The sequence below is a fragment of the Glossina fuscipes genome, unplaced genomic scaffold (genome assembly GCF_014805625.2).
Source record: "Glossina fuscipes isolate IAEA_lab_2018 unplaced genomic scaffold, Yale_Gfus_2 0, whole genome shotgun sequence".
NCBI lineage: Eukaryota > Metazoa > Arthropoda > Insecta > Diptera > Glossinidae > Glossina > Glossina fuscipes.
In genome coordinates this window covers 385,671-408,688 of record NW_023998414.1, presented here as the reverse complement: position 1 = coordinate 408,688, position 23,018 = coordinate 385,671, and the positions used below count along the sequence as shown (strand labels likewise).

The following is a 23,018-nucleotide window of genomic DNA, read 5'->3' as shown; positions in this document are numbered from 1 at the left end:
TTATATACAATTTTACAAGCATCTTACTATACCTAAATTTATGGGTTTATTTCTAATCCCAGCCTGGTCTTTCCTCTAATCGTTTCCATCGGCATATTTCAATGAAATGAAATATTCGATATATCATGGTGGCTATCGGCCCATAACATTAACTTGAATCGCAATCCATATAAGGATTCTTACGAACACCAAGCTTTTATATGCCAAAAAGGACTAATTTTTAATGTTTTATGATGAAAATTTTGTCCACAATAGTAATTCAACATAAAAATTAGAACCAAATTGATCAAGTTTTTGAACGCGATTTCATATAAGAATTCTAATGAAAAGTAATTTGGCAAAAAAAAAGGTTTATTTTTTAATTTTTTACAATGGTAATCAATTCATGGTTGCAATTTGTCATAAAAGTTGATCGTGGGGAGCTTGGATCATATAGGTTTACATTTTTAGACCCCGGGCTTTAATAGCGAGTTCCCATGAAAAGTAAGCTCTTATGTATGATGTTTTATATAATAAAAACATATCAAAAATATTACTACCTTTAATAGGTAAACTATGTTGGCGAAATATGGATCATGTTAATTGACGTTTTGAACCCTCCCTGAAATTTGAGAATTTTCGCGTGAAAGTGTCCCCTCAACTGCAAAATAATGTGCAAATTTTGATATATTATCACGGAAATGAGTAAAATAACTGTGTTAGGCGAAGTGGTGTTTAAGATATTTAAAAATCGACCTTGTCCGACTATAATGTTTTTACTTGATTAGTTTTATTTTGTTGGCAATTTTGAGTTTACTTTTCAACATTTGCTTATTATTATTATTATTGTTATTATTATCATTTAGTACACGAGTGCGCTTTATGCCCCCGGACGATCGCTTTTGCAGGCTTTTAAATAAAAATAATATTAATAAAATTAACGACATTCCTAAGGTTGCAATGATTGAAATATATAAAGTTTGAAAATTCATGTATATATTCCCGATTAGAGGGTGAGGTATTTTACTTCGCTTAAAAAAAAAAAAAAAATGCTAAAAACATAATATAAACTTGAATAAATTTCATATGCTTTTTTTTCATTAATAAACTATTGGCAACGAGAATTGATATGAAAATGGGAAAATCGCTACTAAAAGCTCGATACTATTGTTTGACTAATGAATATTTTTTGTTTAATGTTCTTCTCTTATTTATATTTGTCATTTAATTTACGCCCAAAATTTATTATTTTTAATTAATGTACTTAATTTTTTTTTATTATTATTATTATTGTTTACTTCGTTTTTATATATGTATGTAAAAATACACTTTATTTATGTTTTAATTTAATCCATATTCTTCTTCTTCTATCGTACATCATTTGTGTTAAGTTTGCGAGGATGTATGCTATAGCCAGAAGTACTTAAGATACCTCCGCTCACCTTTTGTTGTACGAATCGATTTAAGGCAACTTGTCTGCTCATGCTGTTGAAGACGATACTTTATTGCAGTATATTCCATATATACTCTCCCTATTAGGATCAATTAAAAAGATGTTCTTATATGAGGATAATTGTAATTTTTTAAGCATTTCTTAACAAAAGTTCCTAGAAAATAGTTATTCTGCAAAAATCTTCAATTCAATGGGCCAATTTCTTGTTGATTCCCCCACCCGTATAAACATTCTTACCGAAAATAAAATTTTTATTTTTAAAATTTTATGATACCAAGTCGTTTAGAATTATGATTTGGCATGATTTTTGAATTTTTGGGCTGCTCTCCACGTGAGGCCTTCTTCAATAAATGATCATTTACATGATATGACAGGGTATGATTGATTATTCGTATTTTAAATAAATGAAGCATTGCATTAGGCGGCCCAACAATAATATCTTTATACTATTTATTATATTATTATATATGCGGCTTACATTCCGTTTAATTAAATTCAATTATTTTATATAAAACTTAAATATGTTCAATTTTTTGTTTTTTTTTTTTTTTTTTTTTGCTATTTTTTATAATATTTATTGGTATTTTGTTATTGCTTTACTTATCTAAACTTATAAAAAAAGACAATCGATAACATTTTTGCGTACGGAATGTTTCGGTTTTTTTTTTTTTTTTTTTTAAATTAAAAAAAAAAAAACTTTCCATCGCATTGCTTCTAAAAAATAATTTTAAACGCACATTTAATAAAACATTGACAACAAAGTTTAATTGCGATAACATTTGTTTTTGTAGAAATTTGTTCCCACATAATATTTTTCTATTATATTTGTTTTTCCTGTCTTTGTTATACCGTTCCCTTATTATTATTATTTTCTCTTCACTTTTCCGAGACTTTTTTCACACTTAAAACATTTGAACTGAATTTTTGATGTATAATATAAATATATATCGAAATAATAGAATTTTGCTTATTTATTTTTATCTAACTTCGTCTTCCGCTTCCGATGAGCTGCGTATGGTATTGTATTGCGAATTTCGGCTACGCAGCATACGCAGAAAGCTGCCAACGGCAAATATGGTACGTCGATGACGATGAAATATACCCTGATATAATGCTTCACGTAATGTTTTACGATCCTCAACCACATCTGTCGATGATGTTAACGATGTTTGATGGGGTAGACGCGCTAAAGGAATTTGATTGATTAGTAAAAGATATAAAAAGGCTAATATATATATATATATATATATATATATATATATATTTATATATTATGTAAACATATATATGTATAACCTTTAAATATTATGAAAATTAATATGGCATAGTCATTCATAGTTCATTATATTCATTTCTTGATTATCTGTAATGCGTAAAAGTATGTTTCAGGCCTACTACAAAACACAAAAGGTTCTCAATCGATTTAGCGGGCCAACTCTTCTATCGTCCTTTTTTTTTAGATTTCTTATAGACTTACAAATTGCTTTAATAACCCGAGTGGCGGCGGGGATATAACTGCCTTATGCACACCAGTATACTTTATTCAGCAAGAAGCAGAAGCAAGCTTATAATGTCTGACTTATTAAAAAATTAAGGGTTGATATAGGTAGAAATGGAAATTTCAATACATTGTCGCCTAGAGATTATTACGACGCAATGAATACTTTTCTCAAATTCCATTAAATATTTATAGAAACGGTCTGGAATATTTTCAAGTTTCTTCAAATTTTCCAAAAAAAAACTTGTTTTCTGAGAGAAAAAAAAAAAAATGTTGGCCGTGAAACTTCTGCGAAAATGTTCCAATTTCAATTTCAATTTAATTAAGTCCACCTTAGTTTGAATATGAACGATGCTAATATTTGCGATCCTTGAAATTTAATGAATATTTTTTTTTCGCTATCTACTACTCACCCACTATTGGTGATTTAGGCGATTTTAGATTATAGTCATTCAAATCCTTGCTAGTTGTTAAATCCAATTTAAGTCCACGTTTTGCTACTTCACGAGGGTTCGGATCCTTGTGGGACTTTTTGGTTATTTTCGCATCGACTTGACGTTGATTAATGGCACTTTTTGATGTTGACGAAGCTGAAAGATCGGTCATTTTCTTGACTGTTATTGTTGTAGTAGATTTAGTTGATGATGTACTAACGCTGGCTGCCGTGGCATTCGAGGAGGTTGATGAGGTCGACGATGGTGACAGTAAAGTAGTAGTCGAAGATTTCGAACGATGTTCAATAGCAACCATGATTCGAGGAAATAAGCTATAAATGAAAATTACAAGCTTGTAAAAAATGAAGTAAACTATTTTCTACAATTCTTATGGCGGCCTCGATTCGCTGTGGTAGTTATGCAAATTTGGTACAGAAAGATTCGAATTGTAATCAATATTCCTTTGATTCAAAGGATATAATTGCCGGTTTAAATTGATCGTTTGGGATGTTGGTGAGGCGTCGCCTATAAATTGTTCCTTGGTATAATCAGTTAGGATGATAAGTGGCACTGGATGTTGTTGGTGACTTTCATTTAATGTAAAATCTTGTAAACTATTTAATAAATCGTTAAATGAATGCTTGAACTGCTGGCTATTTGTATGTGTTGCTGTTGTTGATGCAAAATTACCATTCAAATAATCATTCATACTAGGCTTTGAACGAAGCAAAGGTCTCGAAGTAGTTCTCAAGTTCAATAAATTTCCGTTTAATATTGGATTGATTTTTACTCGTATCGTATGTCGACATTGAGCATAATTATCTTTCAAAGAAATATCCTGTTTGCGATTGTTGTTACAAAATGCGCTTTTATTAACTGCTTCTAAGGGTTCAGATTTTTGAATTGCCGCTAACGTGTTCGATAAACGACTGTAACTATGGGTGATGGTTCGTCTTTCATTTGCACCAGGTAAGCTAGCTGTTACGGTGGTGAGCTGTTGTTCTTTTTGTAATTGTTGCTCTTGTTGCTCTTGTTGCTCTTGTTCTCTTTGACGTCTCAATTGATTACGTACACCGACATGCTCTAAGTATTTGATGTTGCTTAAGAAGCCCCGTTCGTAATAATCGTTTGCCAAATGCAAATAATATGTTAACGTTTTAATTCCGCGGCTTCCGTCACTTTGTCGCAGCGACTTTAACCTTTCACTGGCTTGTGTTTCACGGTTGCGATATTGGCGCGTGAATGTCGCTGCCGTCTGACTTTCAACACTTTCTAGACTTCTTCTTAAATGGCGCGGTTGACAAATTTCATTTGTATCATTTGAATTTTGTAAGCCTCTCTGTTTGTATTTATTGTCGTAATAGTAGTGAAGGTTTTGATTTAGTCGTTGTCCGCCCCAACGCCTACCCAAATAATCCAATACTAAGCGTTTCAAGATATTAAAATCACTGCTTTCTTCTATACGTTTTACAGTATCATTGTAGATGATTGGTGAATGTTGCTTTTGCACGCGTGAGGTTTGGCGTCCATTAATGAATGTCGATGGCAAGTGTGTTATGGTGGTGGTTGCTGCATGAGTTTTTGTAAACCTGCAAACGTTTTTCAAATAACAAAAAGCCATAAATAATTCATTATATATTTATTTTTTTTTTAACCAAATAAATTGGTGCGCGACCCTCACCTCACCTCACCTTAAGGCGAACTTTGGCTATCAGTTAATAAAGGCAAATAGAAGCAAATCACTGAGCTTTAAATTTTGCTATTAACTTTCTATGAACATGTTCGTATTCCAATTTTCTTTAGAGTCATACTCTAGAATCATTTTGTGCCTATTATTGTCTTTCTCTTACAATTTTTACTGCTTCAAGCATTTCAATAAGATTAGTGTATGATTTGGGAGCCAGACGAATAGACAAATTAAATGTATAAATATAATCTGGAATTCTTGAAATTATCTCATCTACAAATATGGAAAACATTTAATGCCAATCAAGAAATATAATTTTATTAGGGTCTCGATGGGCATTTGCAGTTATAATAAAAGACGCAGAGCATAAGAATACGATCGCCCCTTTTCTGTTAGGTATAAAATAAAAGCTTAAATATTAATGCACCTTGGCAAACGTTGAGTGGCCATAGGCAATATTTTACGGGATCCATATCATATATTCTGTGATGGGGAAGATATCACAATCGTACCAGTACTTCTTTTATATTGCGTTGCCAGGGTAAATCGTCTACGTTTATGTCGCTTTAACTGCACCACTCGCGAATTGTAGTTACGGTAATTATTTTCTATATCATGTTTACAGCTAACAGCGTCCGCCCGGGAACATCGGTTATTATAAAATTTGCGCGTAGGTAACTTTAAAATAATTGGCGACTTTGGAGCTAATGACCTCCCGATAATTAATAAATTCAATTCTTTTGACATTTTTTCGAATTTCAAATTTTTATTCAAATTTAAAAAAAATGAACATTCTCGCAATAACAACAGTTGTCGACTAAAGACTAAATTTTACTGAATTTCTATTCTAATATCAAGTTGTTATTTGTTTTTGTGGCTTATTTAAGAAATTTATGGTTTTCATTATTATTACAATATGATATATTTTTGTGTTTTATTGATTAGGTTGACAACTAATGCAATTGTTGTTATCACGTCAATAGGCAATTTATTAGAAATTGATCCATAATATTTTATGGTAATTGTGCAAAATCCTTGCCTACATATTTCATGTATGTATGTATGTATGAATAGCATTAGAAACATATCTTATGGTTACGGTGGATCATTTTGAAAGAGAGAAGAGTTAAACATTAGATAAAGAAAAACTTCGTAGCGTTTTTCTAAAAGCTGGCTTTAAAGTCGCAATTTTTGGTAACTTTATACGTTTTAAGTTGAACGTAGGCCATGTGAAAGAGGCAAAATTCATAAATAATTTTAAAAAAAAGTTATACGGTATTTTTTAACTACTGAGTTGAAAATGATATCCTTTTAAAAATGAACTTATACTCTGTAAAAATCGCTTACTTTAAAAGCCAATTCCGAACAAAGCTAAGCTATAACGATTCAAAAACGTGTGAGAAAACCTATAGTAGTTATGAAAAATGCACCATGAAAATCAACAGCAAGCAATTAGTCCGCTCGTCTCTGGTCTAGCGACTTCGATACTAAACACACTCGCCATTTTGATCAAATAAGATCCGCGTATTTTATCTCAGGACACGGCCGCGGACTTGAGAATTGAACAAAAGCACTTCTGCATCATTTACGCAAGAGCGCAGGCGAAAAGAAACTCGATATTTGGGTAGCATATAGGGTAACGTACGATGACATATGAGAAAGAGTGAAAAATTTAATGAAAGGTGAATGAAATTACACAAGCGAAACACGGCGGACTGAATAACCGCCATGTGAGAAAATGCTTTGTTTCATTCGATTCGAATAAAACGATCTGCTTCAATCTGGTAAGCCGAATTATTTTACTGTTTACCGTGAACAGCGAACGTGAAGAAAGCATAAAATTAAAGTAAAGCGCCGAGAATTGATTAATAGGATAGGAGTCGTCCTTGCTCATGACAATTGTACACTGACCTCCTTAATGATTCGCCGAAAAGTTAACAGACAGATTAGCTAAAACACTTTAATAGATTTACCACTTTAATAGATTTGCCCCATCCGATTGTCACTTCTGTTATCTTTCACATACTCCTCTAACTGGTGCGAAGCTGTCTCCTATACAAGTCCGTCTGTCTGGATAATGTCTACAGCAAACATTCTTGTAGCTATAAACATAAAGTTATCAGTTTCAAAGTTGGCATAAACATTTAAAGTTTTTGTGCGATGGTTGGCATTGAAAAAGGGCCGAATCGGTCGGATGAGGCATAGCGTTAAATAAAGGAATCTCGGTTTTTACAAACAAAAAATACTTTACTCATAATGTATAGTGTATTTTAAGTTAAAGGTGGAGGGTATAAAATTGACTTTGGCTGATTCAATTTCACAATCCAACTCGATTGAAAGGTGCAAACGCACCAGAATGAATATGGTACATAATTAGAAAATTTGATATGAAAAAATGAAATATGTGCCTTCGTTGGATGAATTGACACTTGAGGAAAACATCTTCATTTTTTACCCTGCTTCACTTATGGCATAAGAGTATGTTAATTTTGAGAGTATGTTAAGTTAGTGTATACAACTCCTAGAAGGATTTGAGGTAGACTCAGTTTTTATTTTTGTCAGAATTATTTTCTGAATCAATCGGAAATTTTCCTGTCCATCTTGTGCTTTTCTGTTCAATTTGCAGGTCACAATATTTGAGATATTTTGATGATGCATTAACGAACGCTATCGGAAATGGTTCAGTTCGGACCACTTTTTTGGCCACTTCCCATATAACCCTTAATTTTGAAAAGTCATTATATGAATAACTGTGTCAAGCGAGGTAGTGTAGAATATTTAACGGTATTCCGCGGCCCACTATAGTATTTTTACTTGTTGCTATTTAAAGTGACGATGGAAACTTAAAAGTACTTGCTTGCATGTTAGCAATCTATGTAAAATTATAGCTAACAATCGACTAAAATTTAATAATCACTCAATCGATATGCAAAATATTGCATTGCATTTTGACACGTAAAAAGTTAGCAAGCATAGTACTGGTAATGAAATAATATAAGCGAAAGGAAAAACTTGATTGCGCTGATATGTCTTTTGAAAACAATGCTGACCGTATATATACGGCCAGATACAGTTACAGCATCGAAATGCACACTGTTACATTTTATTCGTCTTTGCACATACGACACAATAATGTTATTAATGACATCGTAATGGTCGTGGGTTCGAATCTCAAGTGCGGTAGAGTTTTTAATAAAAGCCGATAGCCTTAGATAATAGTGCTTTAAGAGTTTAGTCTTACAATTTATTTGTCTGGCTAAATTAATAATAATAATAATAATAATAGTAGTCTCTTGCATTAAACATAAACTCAAATGACCGGGAAATCAATATTCTCGAGTAAGGAAATATTGTAGAATTAGAATAGACGTAGATATGTGTGCTTGCGGTTATGAATCCAAGTCATTTTGCAATTTCGTTCAAAATAAAAAAAAGATAAAAACGCCTTTACATATACATTACATAGCGGTAATTTTATTGCCGAATGTACAAGAGAGATGTTAAAGGAGACCCACACTGATTTTAAGATTTAAACATGCATCCTCCAGCTGGGTGCGAACAAGCCCCTGATTGTGACGTGCGACGCGTCAAGAAGTAGAAATCGTAGAAAGAATTGTCTAAAGGCAAGAAGGGATCTGCAGCACGCAACCTAGGGGAAAGAAAGTTTCAGAGTTCTATTGATCCTATACGAAAATCTTCGCAGTGGCTTGGACAAACCGTTAAAAAGCAGCAAGAAAGAAAGCTTCATTTGCGTACACTACGAGAAGGATTTTGATGCATGAAGAAATGATATATAAGATTGTGCTGAAGAACATAAAAGAGCGCAGATCTGGAAGCTAGTAACAAAGTAGAGGATAAAAAGTCTCCTGGCCGGGACGATATACAAAATATTGTGTTAAAATCAGCGATCCGAGGGAGACTTAAACTCATTAGAACGTTCCAACAATTCCTAAAAACGAGGACGTTTCCCGATAAGTAGAACCTGCAAAGGCTGTTCCTCATCGCGAACGGCTACAGGTCACCAAAGGAGCCATCTTCACATCAGCTTACCGACGTGATGGACACAACAGGTTAATTGCTGGAAGTCATATCTGATCATTTGCTACTGGTGGGCGAGAAAGAGTTAACATCATAAGTACGACCCTCTTTCCGTTGATGTAATAAGCCTGATTGATATCCTGGATAACCACTGGGATTCGATAGAGAGACGCTAAGCCAACGATAGCATTTGAAGTATTTAGAAAACACTAGGAAAATCGTAAAGGCGTAACTTTCGGCCTTCATTGTTTCGGATTTAGGTTTTTTAATCGATTTGCTGGAGTCAACAATTTCCCCCTTTAACTTCTTGACACACTTAAAGTCCAACACCGCATCTACAGGAGAATTCTTATTAAGATTGCGGTCCTCATTCATCTTCAAGATAAAATCATCAAATTTAGAACATTATGTTAAAATAGAACATTCGAGGTAGACACCGACCATCAGATGAAATGTTGCTTTTACGGTGAACAGATAAAGGACAGCGACCGAAGCTCTTCCATTCTTCCCATAAAAACTATCTGAGATGCCGGCACAAGAACAGTGCATCCACAATGAACACAAATCATATAAGATGTTCGATTGGTTTCCAATATTGTGTTTTACACACTTACAAACTTATAAACATATTTTGGAGGCTTTATCAATACAAGATATATACTTATAATTAATATACGTTCGTATATACTTGAAAAAACCACAATATAAGATAACATCAAGAGATATTTTAACTCAACAGCACAACAGCGGCAATAACAACAGTATCATCAGCAATAAGCAAATCCAAGATGCCCAGTCAGATAAATGAAATATCACGGAACTTCACAAATTTGATATTTACCATAAGCAGTCAAACCACAGTGAGCACAATTTTATCAATAAACATATTAAAACAGTCTTCTTACGAAAAGCAATAGTAACTTGAAATATTTAAGAAATTAACTATCGGCAGTAAAAACCTGTGTACTCAGACGTAGTGTTGCCAACTCTAGGTAAATATTAAAATTTCAGTTCATAGTAGAATTTATAGCAAAGTTCAACACTGAGAACTTCATTGTATAGTAATATTCGATTTTTTTTTTTTTTTTATATATATCTTTTATGATAACCCGGCTATCGGGAACCCGAATATTTATTCTAATAGACTCTCCAAATTTGGAACTCAATTATATAATAGTATTTTTGGCTATATATTAGTATGCGCCCTTTATTCTTTAATGGTCTTGAATAAAATTTACTTTGAATTAACGGTCCATCATTTTTGGTCAGGGGATTCCCGTCACTTTGTCTAGGGTTTAGGTCTTTGTTGTAGTTTGGAATGCGAATTTCAGTTGACAATACTTTATACAGTGTGAGATTTGCATATCTAAGATAATTAAAAATTCTTATACCAAAAGAATTGAAAAATAAATAAATTTTTTTGTTTATAATACCCGCAAACAGACATCGCATTGCACATACAGTGAGTCTCATTAATATCGGTTAAATTTACACGCTTTTGAAACCTATACCATTGTCTAAACATAAAAATTTATTTTACTATTTTATACTACACATTAAAATATAAAAAACAAAAAAAAAAAAACAAATAAAACATTATTTCAGTAGACAACAACTCAACAAGATAGCGTCATTAATGTTGGATTTCTTTAGATTTTGTATTTTCTCGAGCCCAAAGAAAATTTTCCGGAGGTTTTCCGAAATAAATTTAACACTAAATAGGTTGCTAGGTTACGATCTTGTAATAAAAAAATGAAATTAAAGATTCAATTGTTCCGAATAGTGTAATGGGACGCAAAAGAAAACATTCAACTTTTGAGCACTTTACACTACACAAAGTTATGTAACATGCCCTACTAGTAAGTACAGTGGAAAATATCATTCGCCGGTACAAAATCGAAGGAGGAATCCATTTAATTAAGCAAACTGGCATATCAAAGGCACCTACATGTAGGACGGAACGATTGTGCGAAAAGTAAGAGCAAATCCCCGATTAAGTGCTTTTAAAATTGCTGCAGAGGTTGCCACTGAATATGGAAAGGAAGTGTCAGCTTGAGAACTGTCATCATAAAGGGGTATAAAAGCCGCGTTGCTCGCCGTAAGCCATCGGTACAAGAACGGAAGGAAGCGCCAGCATCCACAATAAGGAGAACTGTCATCACAGAGGGGTATAAAACACTCGATGCTTGTCGTAGGCTATTGGTACAAGAACATAATAGGAAGCAAAGGCTAGAATTTACCAAAGAGAAAGTTCGTAGGTCCGATTTTTAATCGAACGATATTGTATTTGTTCTCATTTGCTCTCATCTGCTAATACAACATCGTTCCACTAAGAATTGGGCCTTTTCTTGCGGCGAGCATGGCAATGGTTATCTTATACTTTGGTTATGAGGAGGTAAGAGTCAATGTAGTTGGAAAATTGGTGTTTGTAGATGGCAATCTAAACAAGGAGGATTACTTAAGAATATTGAAAGGTAACTTGAAAGAAAATGCGGACAAACTTGGTATTTTGGAAACATTCAAATTCCATCAAACTAACGACCTCAAGCATAAGTCACCGCTTAATTCAAGAGTGGCTCTTATGTAACTGCCATAAAGTGCTTCATCTTCTTCCCCAATCGCCAGGCGTGAACCCCATTAAAAATATGTGGGATGAATTGGACCGTCGTGTGCGAAAACACTCAATCTCTCCCATTCAAGATTTTAAAAGTAGATTAGTAGCAGAAGGATGAAATAAGATCCCTGTTTCCTACACAAGAGAAATTATACAAAATATGTCGAAACGCTTAAATGACGTTATTAAGCAAAACGGATACCCTACCAAATATTAATTCTTAATAATATGCTTCTTTTTTCCTTCGTATGCTTCCTTACATGAAAGAAATTCAATATTAATGAGACTCACTGTATATATATATATGCTTTGTATTTAACGTTCTTCTGCACAAGCATATAAAATTTTACGCCACAACTGTTTACGAAGGTAACTATCGTGATAATCGCAAACTGTATAATTTATATATGGAATATGAACACATACTAATACGTTTCTATACGTATATATATATATATATATATATATGTATAAACGCTTTTGCGTGTATGCATGCGGTTTATTAGTTTGTTTGTGTATTATTGTAGTTTAATGGCCTCTTTTACGTTTGGATTTTTTTATTTTTACATTTTTTCTGTTACACTGACCTCAAAACATATATATTTGTTAGAGATTATAGCGTTTGTTGTCTTTACAAGTAATTTATCGACGCTATCGTTGGTACTTAAAAAACTTATATAACGACACTAGGTTTAGTAAGACCATGCGTAAGCGGACGTAACAATGTAATGTTTATACCTAGATATGTTTTCAGTAAAAATCAAGTTCGTTAACGAACACATGTCTCATCTCATGCCTTCTTATTGCATATAATTACAATCGATCTTTTACTCTTGTGTTGCGTCAACGACAAGCATTTTTTTAACCATAAGTAGCCTTCAAAGGGAGAAATGAAACTTTATAGAAAATCTTTCGCTAATCAATAATAATAACAATAATAATAACAACAACAATAACAATCGCTTTTAGTTGAATTGTATTTCGTACACCGGAAGTTTTAATAACTTAAATTGATAGATAGTCATTAGCTTGCTACGCCTTCAACCGTTTTGCACGTATATGCCTGATAACGGAAATCGTCATTTAATCTAACGGATGCGATAAATTAACACTAGCTTTTCGCTTAAAATAGAAAAAATAGAAAAAATAATTGCATGTGAACGCATCAATGATTTCGACGTTAATATGCGGCAATCGGGAACGCCCGGAAACAATACAATAAATGCTCACGCTAGAAGTTCGTGCACAACGTATTGCACTTAAATAGAATGAAAGTAAAAAAAAAAAAAAAAAAAAAGCTTAGTCTAGTTATATCTTAAACTTCTCCTTCCTTCCGTTTGTCTTATTTTATGACTAATCTTCGATACGCAGAATCCTACACGAACACATTAGAGTTACAAAATGGTACGCTACGCTAGGGTCGTGTCTGTAGCTCGATCGGGAGTACAAGATTTTGATTAAATATTTCTTATCGTTTTTTTTTTTTTTTTTTATAGCAGGCCTCCCATAAATCTTTCATATTGAAGCTTTGTATTGCTTAGTCTTTAAGAAGAACTCCAACAAAGTTATATCGCATGACCGTCATGGCCAGTCATTGAGTTCTCCTCTAATTAAAGTGATTGTTTATCTCTCGAGATGTATGGAATGTTACGCTATCTTATTGAAAGCACATATCGTCCAAGTTAAAATTATTCACATTATTTATGCCATAAAAAAAAAATCACCAAACATGTTTCTGTAATTCTGTCGATTGGTATTTTCATTTAAAAAAAAAAAAAAAAATACAGACTTCCAGATCACTATTTGCATTCATGAATAAGGGCATATAATATGTAATATCAAATGTTATTAATAAAAACAAATGTACAGTCATTCAAAAGCATAATACCGTAAGTAAAAGTGTAACCATGTGGATTGACGTATTTTGAAAACTCCTTCCCTTCCTTCCTTTTTGAAAGTTTGAAAGTGTGTGTCTCAAGCTCAGATTGGTTTTTCGAAACATTTACATATGCATTGGCTCTATCTCTCTAAGTTTCTCTTCCTCTTGCTTTCTTTCAGACCTATAAAAAATACTTATATCTACGGCTAATGCGGGTCTTTTGGTCGCTAGGCAGATTAGCTTGGAGCTTCCTCCTATATGATTTATTATTACTATTATTATTATTATTATTGTAAATTTAGTCAGAGAATAAATTCGAAGGACTTAAGTCTTAAAAAAAACACCAGCTTTCCCGGCTTTATTTGAAGAAGAAATTTCTACTGCACTTGAGATTTGAACCCACGACGACCATTGCTGCGTTGCTAGTCGAGACCCCTTGCTTATTCGGCCACTTGGGCGAATTTTTTTGTGATTTAAAAACCGGTCATATAAACAGGAAGGATTTCTTTGAAATTCCTTGCGATATCGCGATTACAGGATAACAGGACCTTAAGCCAATGTATTATCGAAATCAGAAATGATTTTCTTTTCTTTTAATTAAATCAGCTCTTCAGAAATTTTATATCAATTTTTTGGGTAAAACTCGAATAAAATTATCTTCGATTCTATTGCTTTGAATATATATTCAAGAAAATTTGATTTAACTTTTTCTGGCGTCCTGGTTTTAGCTGTTGTCCATCATCATAGTTAACATTTGTTTTATCATTATGGCACCTGTCCAAATTTATTATGTAATTATAAATTTTCTCTCGATTCATATCCGCCACGTCCGAAAACGTGGAAATATTTTAATTAAAAGTGCATAATATTTCCGTTGCTTGTTGTTATTGTGTTCAGCTATTTGCGAAAATTTTTCATTCATTTATTCGCAACTTGTTGACTCCATTGTTGAAATTAAGTAGACCATCCGGTCACAATTTTTCACATCAATTTAAAATTTTACTTTTCATATAACAAAATTTTTTTTCTGAAAATGGAAGGATACCTGCAATGCAATCAAATTCAATTTTTAACAGCTTTCGTGCTTAAGCAATAAAGACCATGTCAATGAAATTGCTAAGTGTAGATTAAACATAAAGATAAACCGATAGATATCTGACAGGCAAATGGACAGTCAGAACTCGATTAAGAAATTGATTCTGAAACGATCGGCCTAATATATGATGAGTCTATCTTAAATCCGTCTCGTCGGTTGCGATGCTGATCAACGCAAACTTCAAACGCCCTATATAGCACAATTGATAAATTGTTATCAAAACGTTTGCACTTGTGATTGACAACGTGGTGTTTAAATGGCAAAAATCAAATACACAACAAAATTTGAATTCCTGATGTTAAACAAAGTAGTATTTTTTTTTTTTTTTTTGACATACGCATTGCATGTTAAGAGAGAAAAAAAAAAAAAAGAAAGTGGGAAAAATGGAAAAAGGGGAAAAAAATCAATATTTGATTCAAGTAAAGAATGAAAACACAAACACATGTGTTAGGTATTTTTATTGTTAATGGGGTGTAGCCAGTTGAAAACAACTTGAAAAAGGATATTTTTGGAAGAGGTAATAGAATAGCGACATTCGAAGATATTATTAAGCGTTAGAAAAATGAAAGCACATCAGCAATTCTTCTTCTTAATTTATGTGGTTCAAACGACAAACATTATCTCTGATGCAAACAAGACATGGTCTTAAGGCATGGTTTCACATTGCTCATATTTAGATTATTTCAGGGTTACGATATAACGCAAGACAACGCCTCGATCCTACACGGTATACCTTATTTCGTATAACACGATTTCGATATAGCACGGTATGAATTAATCGTGTTATACGATAGACGACTGTATATACATTTCACCAAATGTTTACGCCTAAGTCTGGTGATGTAGTTTTCTAAATCCCCTACCGTAACGATTTTATGCTAGAGCGTAAAGAAACATCTGTGTTACCCTTCGTTACGTAAAGAAGTGACCAAAAAAAAGTTTATGATTGTATAGCCGAATTCATAGGTCATATCAAACCCATACATTACACATTTCTAATTATTAGAAGCATTAAATCCATTTTAATCTCCCTCAGCTTCGTATATGCATTCAAGAGCAATCTAAAACAACTACAATAACGTACTATAAACATATGCTTTCGAAGTCTTTTCAAAGACTTCTATCTGTTCATAGATTAGATAGGCAAAATTTTATGGGGGGACACAATGCTACGTTATTCCTATTTTCGGAATGGATCTTCAATTTTGCCGACTTCTTATGAGACTTTGCGGGAATTGACAAATCATATGATTTTTTAATATTAGTTTGGGGAAAAAGAAATCCATTATTTTTTCGGTAGATGGCTGCACTGATAGATTTCTCGTAAAGTATCGATCAAACAACAGTTTCAGATTTATGCTCGTTGGAAAGGTGACATTTCGCAGTAAAAAAAATTCTTTTGCTGTTTTTTGTTTGGTGCATTCAGTTGTGAGTTACAGCGTGTTAAAAATGGAAGTGAACAAAGAGAAAATTCGGTACATTTTACAGTTTTTCTTTGACAAAGGCGAAAATGCAAGCCAGGCGGCTAAAATTGTGAATGGTGTTTATGGTTCCGATACTGAAACAGCCAATTATGTGCAATTTTGGTTTCGTAGATTCCGTTCACGAATTTTTGATGTTAAAGATGCACCTCGCACAGATAGGCCGGTCGTCGAAAATGTCGATACAATCGACCATAAAACAGTTTTAAACCATTTACACAAAGCTGGATTCAAAAAGAAGCTCGATGTCTGGGTGCCACACCAATTAACAGAAAAAAACATGATGGATCGAATTTCCATCTGCGAAGCCTTGGCCAAACGGAATGAGATAGACCCATTTCTTAAACGGATGGTGACTGGAGATGAGAAATGGATCACATCCGATAACCCTGTGCGAAAACGATCGTGGTCAAAGAGCGGTGAAGCACCTCAAACGGTGTTCAAACCAGGACTAACGGCCAGGAAGGTTTTGCTATGCATTTGGTGGGACTGGAAGGGGATCATTTATTATGAGTTGCTTCCATATGGTCAAACGCTAAGTTCTGATCTCTACTGTCAACAACTGGACCGTTTGAAGATAGCGATTAACCAGAAACGGCCAGAATTGGCCAACAAGGAGAGGTGTCGTGTTCCACCAGGACAACGCTAGGCCACACACATCTGCAGTGACCCGCCAGAAACTTCGGGAGCTTGGTTGGGAAGTTTTAATGCATCCGCCATACAGTCCGGACTTGGCACCAAGCGATTATCATCTTTTTCTTGCATTGCAAAATTTCTTTAATGATAAAAAATTGGAATCTAGGGAGGATTGTGAAAATCGACTACTAGAGTTTTTTGCAAATAGAGACCAGGACTTCTATGAGAGAGGCATTTTGAAGTTACCTTTAAAATGGCAACAAAACGGTGCATATTTGACCCAAATCGGACAATCCGAAGCATGTTAAATAAAGTCCTGAAGTTCATATAAAAATAATGGATTTCTTTTTCCCCAAACTAATATATATATACAAACAAATAATACCAAAAAAATAAATAAATAAATGAAATAAACGTAAAAGAAGAAATGACGAGAATTTCTGATAAATTTTATAAATTACTATTCATTTAATTGATGTTCATTTTGTCCTAATTTAAGTCATTTTTCCATTAGATGACTCACAATTTTTGTTTAAAAACTGTCTTATCTTATACGAAATGAAAAAGTAAGTCATAAAGACGAATTATTTTCTATTTGATATATGTTTAAGCAAATTTTTGATTTTGTTGTTTTGTTCAACTCTGTGCCACAGTGAAGTGCACCCTTGTGGGCTCCATCTTTTAATCGCATCATCTTCATCCTGTTTATCAATTATTAATCAAAGGTTTAACTTGCTTTTACGTTAATTTTTTGTATAGTTTTTTTTTTTTTTTTTTTTTTTTTTTTTTTTTTTTTTGTCATTTGTTGTTAACATACGTACGTAACAATGTAATTGAAACGTAGCTTTCCCTTTACCGGTCAGCTTTTTAGCAAATAGCAAAGCGATAGTTAAATTGTTCATGCGTGATCACAAGCCAAGTACAGCGGTTACTACGCTATTAAATTAGTTCTTCGACCTCAAAAATTCCAGTTTTCATTAGAGACTTCAGTTACGCAATTAACCGCAATTTTCTTATGTTTGTTATTTGATGCTGAAAGTATTTAAAATCAATAAACATATTTTTTGCCGAAATGACTATTTGCCTTATGCGCTTTCGGTTACCTTTATAGCGCATTTTACGCCAATCAATCTAAATATGATAATAAATTCTTTTCTTTCTTACTTCAATAGCAATAATAATAACAACAACAACAACAACAATAATAATAATTTTTGCAAACTTAATACTTTTTTTTGCATTTAAAAAAAAAAAAAAAAAAACAGTAATTACTCTCTAGTCTTATTCTTATTATTTCTATTATTATAATATTTAGCCAGAGAATAAGTTCAACGATTAAAGTCCTCAAAGCATTAACGCATCTAAGGCTTTCGGCATTTATTAAAAACTCTATCGGACTTTGAGATTTCAGCCGACGACCATTGGAGTTGCTAGTCCGAGGCTTTTGCCTGCTCGGCCATTCAGGCGGATACTCTATTCTAATTTTCTTGATTTAAACTCCATACGCGACAAGCACAAAGAATTTATGTTTTTATTATAATATAATAAACCCGTTTCATTGAGTTAATTTTCATAGCATACTGCTAAACTTTTCAGATTGTGTTATTTTATTAGGATTTGATATGAAATAATTGATAAACACAATTTTTAAAATTTTTGACTTATACCACTATCAAAATCAAGGGCTCATATATAGGGGGCTTTCTTTTCTTTCTTTTTTTTTTTTGCCTATTTTTTATTTCCCTATTTATTTGCTATACAAGTAAGGTCAATAATTATATACATGCGAATTTATATATATATATATGTTGCCCTTAATGTGTTATATGAATGAATATGAATCAATTCGTGCAATTTCATGTGTCTATTAGAGAAAACGAAAACGCATAGGAAAGTTAAGAGTAGATAGTGTTAATGAGTTTTAAAAATTGCAAGAAAAAAGAATTTACCAAACCTAATTTTATACCAAATTCGGTATAGGCCACAAAATTTGCGCAATTTTTTCAAACTCAATTAATTTAATACATCATCAATGATTGCAGAAAATGCCGAAAATGCCGACTATATTGCGTATATGACATGCGGCTTACATATGCATGCGCCGCTATTTGTATGACATATTTACGATCCTTTGGTTCCATATCTCTCCCTAAAACTTGTGAGTAAATAGCGAATTTTTATATTAACGGAATGATAAACTACTCCAAGCGACATAATAATATTACTAAAAACTTCTTTTAAAGGAAAAAAAAAAATATTGAAAACAAAAATGGAGAAACGAAATTAAGCCAATAAGCTTTAAAAGTGGATAGTGGTGGATGAGGTGGATTTTGTGGAGAAAGCATCATCTGATTTTAGGTTATGATGAAAAGGCAAGGCATACAAGATGGTTCACATTTAGGATTTTTACAGCAAAACATAGAGACCTCTGTTCAGAGAGAGAGACCAGGCAATTAAGTAAACTAAAATATAATTTCCCGATATATTATTTAGACTGGTCATTATGTATAACTTCATTTTCAACCATACATGTGTTCTTTTCCCTCAAAGCTATTTAGCAACGAGTGAGAGCATGAAGTACTTAATGAAGTCCTACGATTAGTTTGGATTATTTGTTAGTGTTTGATTATGTTTTTTTTTTTTTCATATATAAATTGTATCCTTTTCTTGATGAGCATGAGTCGCCAAGTTGATCGCCTGTAAATCCAAGTATTGTTGAATATTATAAGATTGAAAAAGAGTCCTAATAAATATTATATACATATAGAGCTATACATATCTACTACAATTTCATAGATTAAATTGAGTTGTATGAGGTGTAATCGAATCAAAAATAAATTTTTGCAGGAGCATTTTATGCTAGAAAGCTGTTTACCCAAGTAATTTGCTACAACTATATATATATATGGGTAATAACATTTACAAACTTCATAAGATTGTCATAAGATTTTATATTCATAACATAAGACAATATGCGATTTAACGATATCTCGAATTTGGAGCCTCGTCGTAATGCTAGACAAGGAAGAGAGAATAAAGTGGAATTGTGCAAAAGATAGCGATATCCATCGTGTTGACCCCTGTCTCCTTTCGATTTTTATTGCATTCGAGGGTTACCTCAAATGCATTCTGAAACAATAAATATAGTTTTTTATTTATTTTTTTTTTTCCTCTTAAAACTTCTCTAACACAACATATAACTCTTCCATTGCATTTTTCAATTTTGAACACTGTTACTTATCCTTCCTAGAAAGTAAAAGTTTTAAATATATTTTCTGTATATTAGTATGAAAATTTATTGTTCACTGCTTTCCTATTCCCGATGTTAGCCGATTAGTTTAGCGTATCATTTCTAAAAAAAAATTGAAAATTACACAAGCTTTTCAAAAGTCCCGCCTACAGAACTGACAAGACTATATAACAAAAACTATGTCTTCCGTGTTTTTTGCTTGTTTTATCATAAAATAGAACAACACACTACACCATATAAATTTCCAATCTTTATTCTGAAAACAAAAAACAAAAAAAATTCCGCCATGCCCACTCGATATTATAGAATATGTAAATTTAATTCTTTTTCTTCTTTTCTTAAGATACATAGTGTAATAGAGGTGTTTACGGGTGAATATAATTTTCTTACTTGTTTACTTTGAGACGAATCTCCGTTCGGGATTACGGAGACGATTGTCTTTGCTGAAATAATATACTACTGTAGAAACATCCGCTGTACAATATTGCAAATAATATGATTGTTGAATCTACTTGAAGCTAAGTATCGCCTAATTAGATCAATTCTTTCTTGCATAATAATGCATAAGGAGAGTAAACATAATTTTATGGACCAGTGTGCGTGTCTTAGCGGAAAAATAATTATATATATATATATATATATATATGTGTCTGCTTAAATATAAATTTCAGTAGTTTTGCATAGGTAAAGAGAAAACCCTTTAATTTGCAATAGATTTGCATTAAATTGCAATTTAAACAACATAAGTTTCCTGATTGTAGTTTGCTGAGAAGCGACTGGCACTTATACACTAAATGTGCATATTATTTGCGAGTAGTGTAGCGAGACCGCAGACGACATAAAATATAAATAAAATGAATTTTACATAGTTGCCGCAGTGTTTGATGAATATTTGTCTTTTTCTTTTCTTTTTTTATTCTCGTCATTTCCTTATTTTTCGCCTTTTTGACGATAATAAATGAATTCATTTTATAAGCGAAATATTTAACTGCAAGTTATCTGGAACTTGAAGAACCTGTTTTTTGATGTAAGATTTTTTTTTGAAAAATTTACCCAAAACATTAATTTTTCCAACGCAAATAATTCAACACATTACGAATCCATATTTCTTTACCGTCCGATCACATAAATAATTTATTTTTCAAGAAAAAAAAAAAAAGTTTCTTACATTCATTGGGTGAAAGTTGATTGAACAACTCGTTGTAAAAAATGTTTGCGAGCAAAGATCTAATTATCAAAAGCAAGTTTACGTGCAAAAAAAAAAAAAAAAAACACACACACACACTTTTAAATCATAGCACAACGACTTAACGATTTAAAGCGGTTGCCGGCGGAACATAATTAATCACGTATCCTTTTCTAACATAAATCACTTAAAAGCACCTCTTAATTTTCTTTTTTTTTTGTTTTTAAATTATTTAAATTTTTTAGAGAATAAAAAAATTGCATTTTTAAAAAAATAACTTTTGAAAATTATTTATTCAATTTATCAATGAGATCAATAATGGGGCATGTAACATTGTAACGCAACATTGTAATTGTATGCGCAAACAAACGCTTATATTATACTTATAATGTAGACATACTTGCATAGATTCCAACTCTAACAAAGTTTCCGCTTTCAAACTCAAATAACTACTGGGCTACTGGGTGACTGTTTATGACACAGAAAAAGAATGTTTTGTAGATACTGTGTAATGCAAATACTAATACATATGCAGCGTTAAGCTTGCGTAAACAGATACTTATTTATTCTGTTTATGTGTATGTATATGTGTATGTGTATGTAAACTGCTATCCATAGTTACAAATTAATCAAAAATCATAGATATATTCGCACGAAAATGTTGAATTGCGCAAATTTTGAATATATTCTCTAATGCTGCAGACTTAACTATTGTTAAGTTTAAAATTCGCTCATCCTAAAAGGTTTTATCCGCTATTTCCCCATTTGCAAATCACCTTAGCCCTGAATCTACATAAACATAAAATAAAATAATAAATAAATTCTTAATAATAATATATTCTTAATATGTTGTAATTCTTATATAAATAAATTTCGTAATCATTTTATTCGCATTTTTTACATTGGTTTTTAACTTCACCGACTATTGATTTAAATGCAAAAGAAATAGAAATCACCGAAACTGATATTGCTGAACTTGACTTGAATTAAAATTTGAAATTGATATCTATCTCGTCGCCGGGACAAGTCTTCTGCGATAAAATCATTTACGACTGAATTTTCAAATTTATCAAAAAATATGAACCGGGCTTGATAACGATTTCACATAAGCTGGAAATTTTTTTTTGCATTCTTCACGAACGCGTTCCCTGTTATTAGGCAAAGTTTACTTAAGTTAAATTTAATTGAAATAATTTCTTCCAAGTCAATCAAGTACAGCGTGCAGATTTTTATTACACTTTTCGTAATTTTTTTTTCATTTGAAATTTGTTTTTAATATTATTATTTCATTTTTCTTATCTCCTTCTATTGTCTGAAAAAACAGATTGGGATGGTTAAATCACTTCATAGGAACGTGAAAGATTAGTTAATGAATTCAATTTGAATACAATTGCATCGCCATCAAAACTGGTTCACTGGGCATTAATTTGATGAGTGACCAATCATATTATTATATATGACGCCAGTTGAAATCCTTGTCACGTCACCCAGGCTGCATAACCATATTATCAATCATTGCCGTAATAATAAAAATAAATTAAATAAATAAATAAATATGCATCCATTCATATATCTGAGTTTTTAGTAAAAAATTCCATGCAGCAGGATGAAATATGTGCCATAGAAACATAAACAAAATAAAAATGTTGCGGGGGTTAGAATTTTTCTGAGCTTTTGTTTAGATTCATCGAAATTCCTCCAGCTTTTTTCCATTTTAATCGAAATTCCTGCAGCCTTTGTTTAGATTCAACGAATTTCCTTCAGCTTTTGTTTACATTCATCAAACA

The 23,018-nt window shown here is 32.3% G+C and overlaps 2 protein-coding genes across 5 annotated transcripts; both read right to left on the bottom strand.

Moving 5' to 3' along the window:
* Nucleotides 1-2,254: 2,254 nt before the first annotated feature.
* LOC119636915 (metabotropic glutamate receptor-like protein P) lies at nucleotides 2,255-3,699 on the bottom strand. The gene is made up of 2 exons (XM_038032641.1): nucleotides 3,344-3,699; nucleotides 2,255-2,618 (listed from the first exon to the last, which is right to left on the bottom strand). The coding sequence occupies exons 1-2, from the start codon at nucleotides 3,678-3,680 to the stop codon at nucleotides 2,410-2,412; spliced, it is 546 nt and encodes a 181-aa protein (XP_037888569.1). The 5' UTR covers nucleotides 3,681-3,699; the 3' UTR covers nucleotides 2,255-2,409.
* A 27-nt stretch (nucleotides 3,700-3,726) lies between these two features.
* LOC119636898 (putative uncharacterized protein DDB_G0282129) lies at nucleotides 3,727-21,713 on the bottom strand. Of its 4 annotated transcripts, none has more exons than XM_038032624.1 (2): nucleotides 21,214-21,455; nucleotides 3,727-4,953 (listed from the first exon to the last, which is right to left on the bottom strand). In XM_038032624.1, coding segments are annotated over exons 1-2 (1,203 nt in total). In that variant the 5' UTR covers nucleotides 21,216-21,455; the 3' UTR covers nucleotides 3,727-3,752. The 4 variants fall into 4 exon arrangements, 3 of the variants coding, with proteins under 3 accessions (XP_037888552.1, XP_037888542.1, XP_037888535.1); XM_038032614.1 differs by lacking the exon at nucleotides 21,214-21,455 and adding an exon at nucleotides 9,704-9,732; XM_038032607.1 differs by lacking the exon at nucleotides 21,214-21,455 and adding an exon at nucleotides 5,479-5,950.
* Between the last annotated feature and the right edge of the window lie 1,305 nt (nucleotides 21,714-23,018).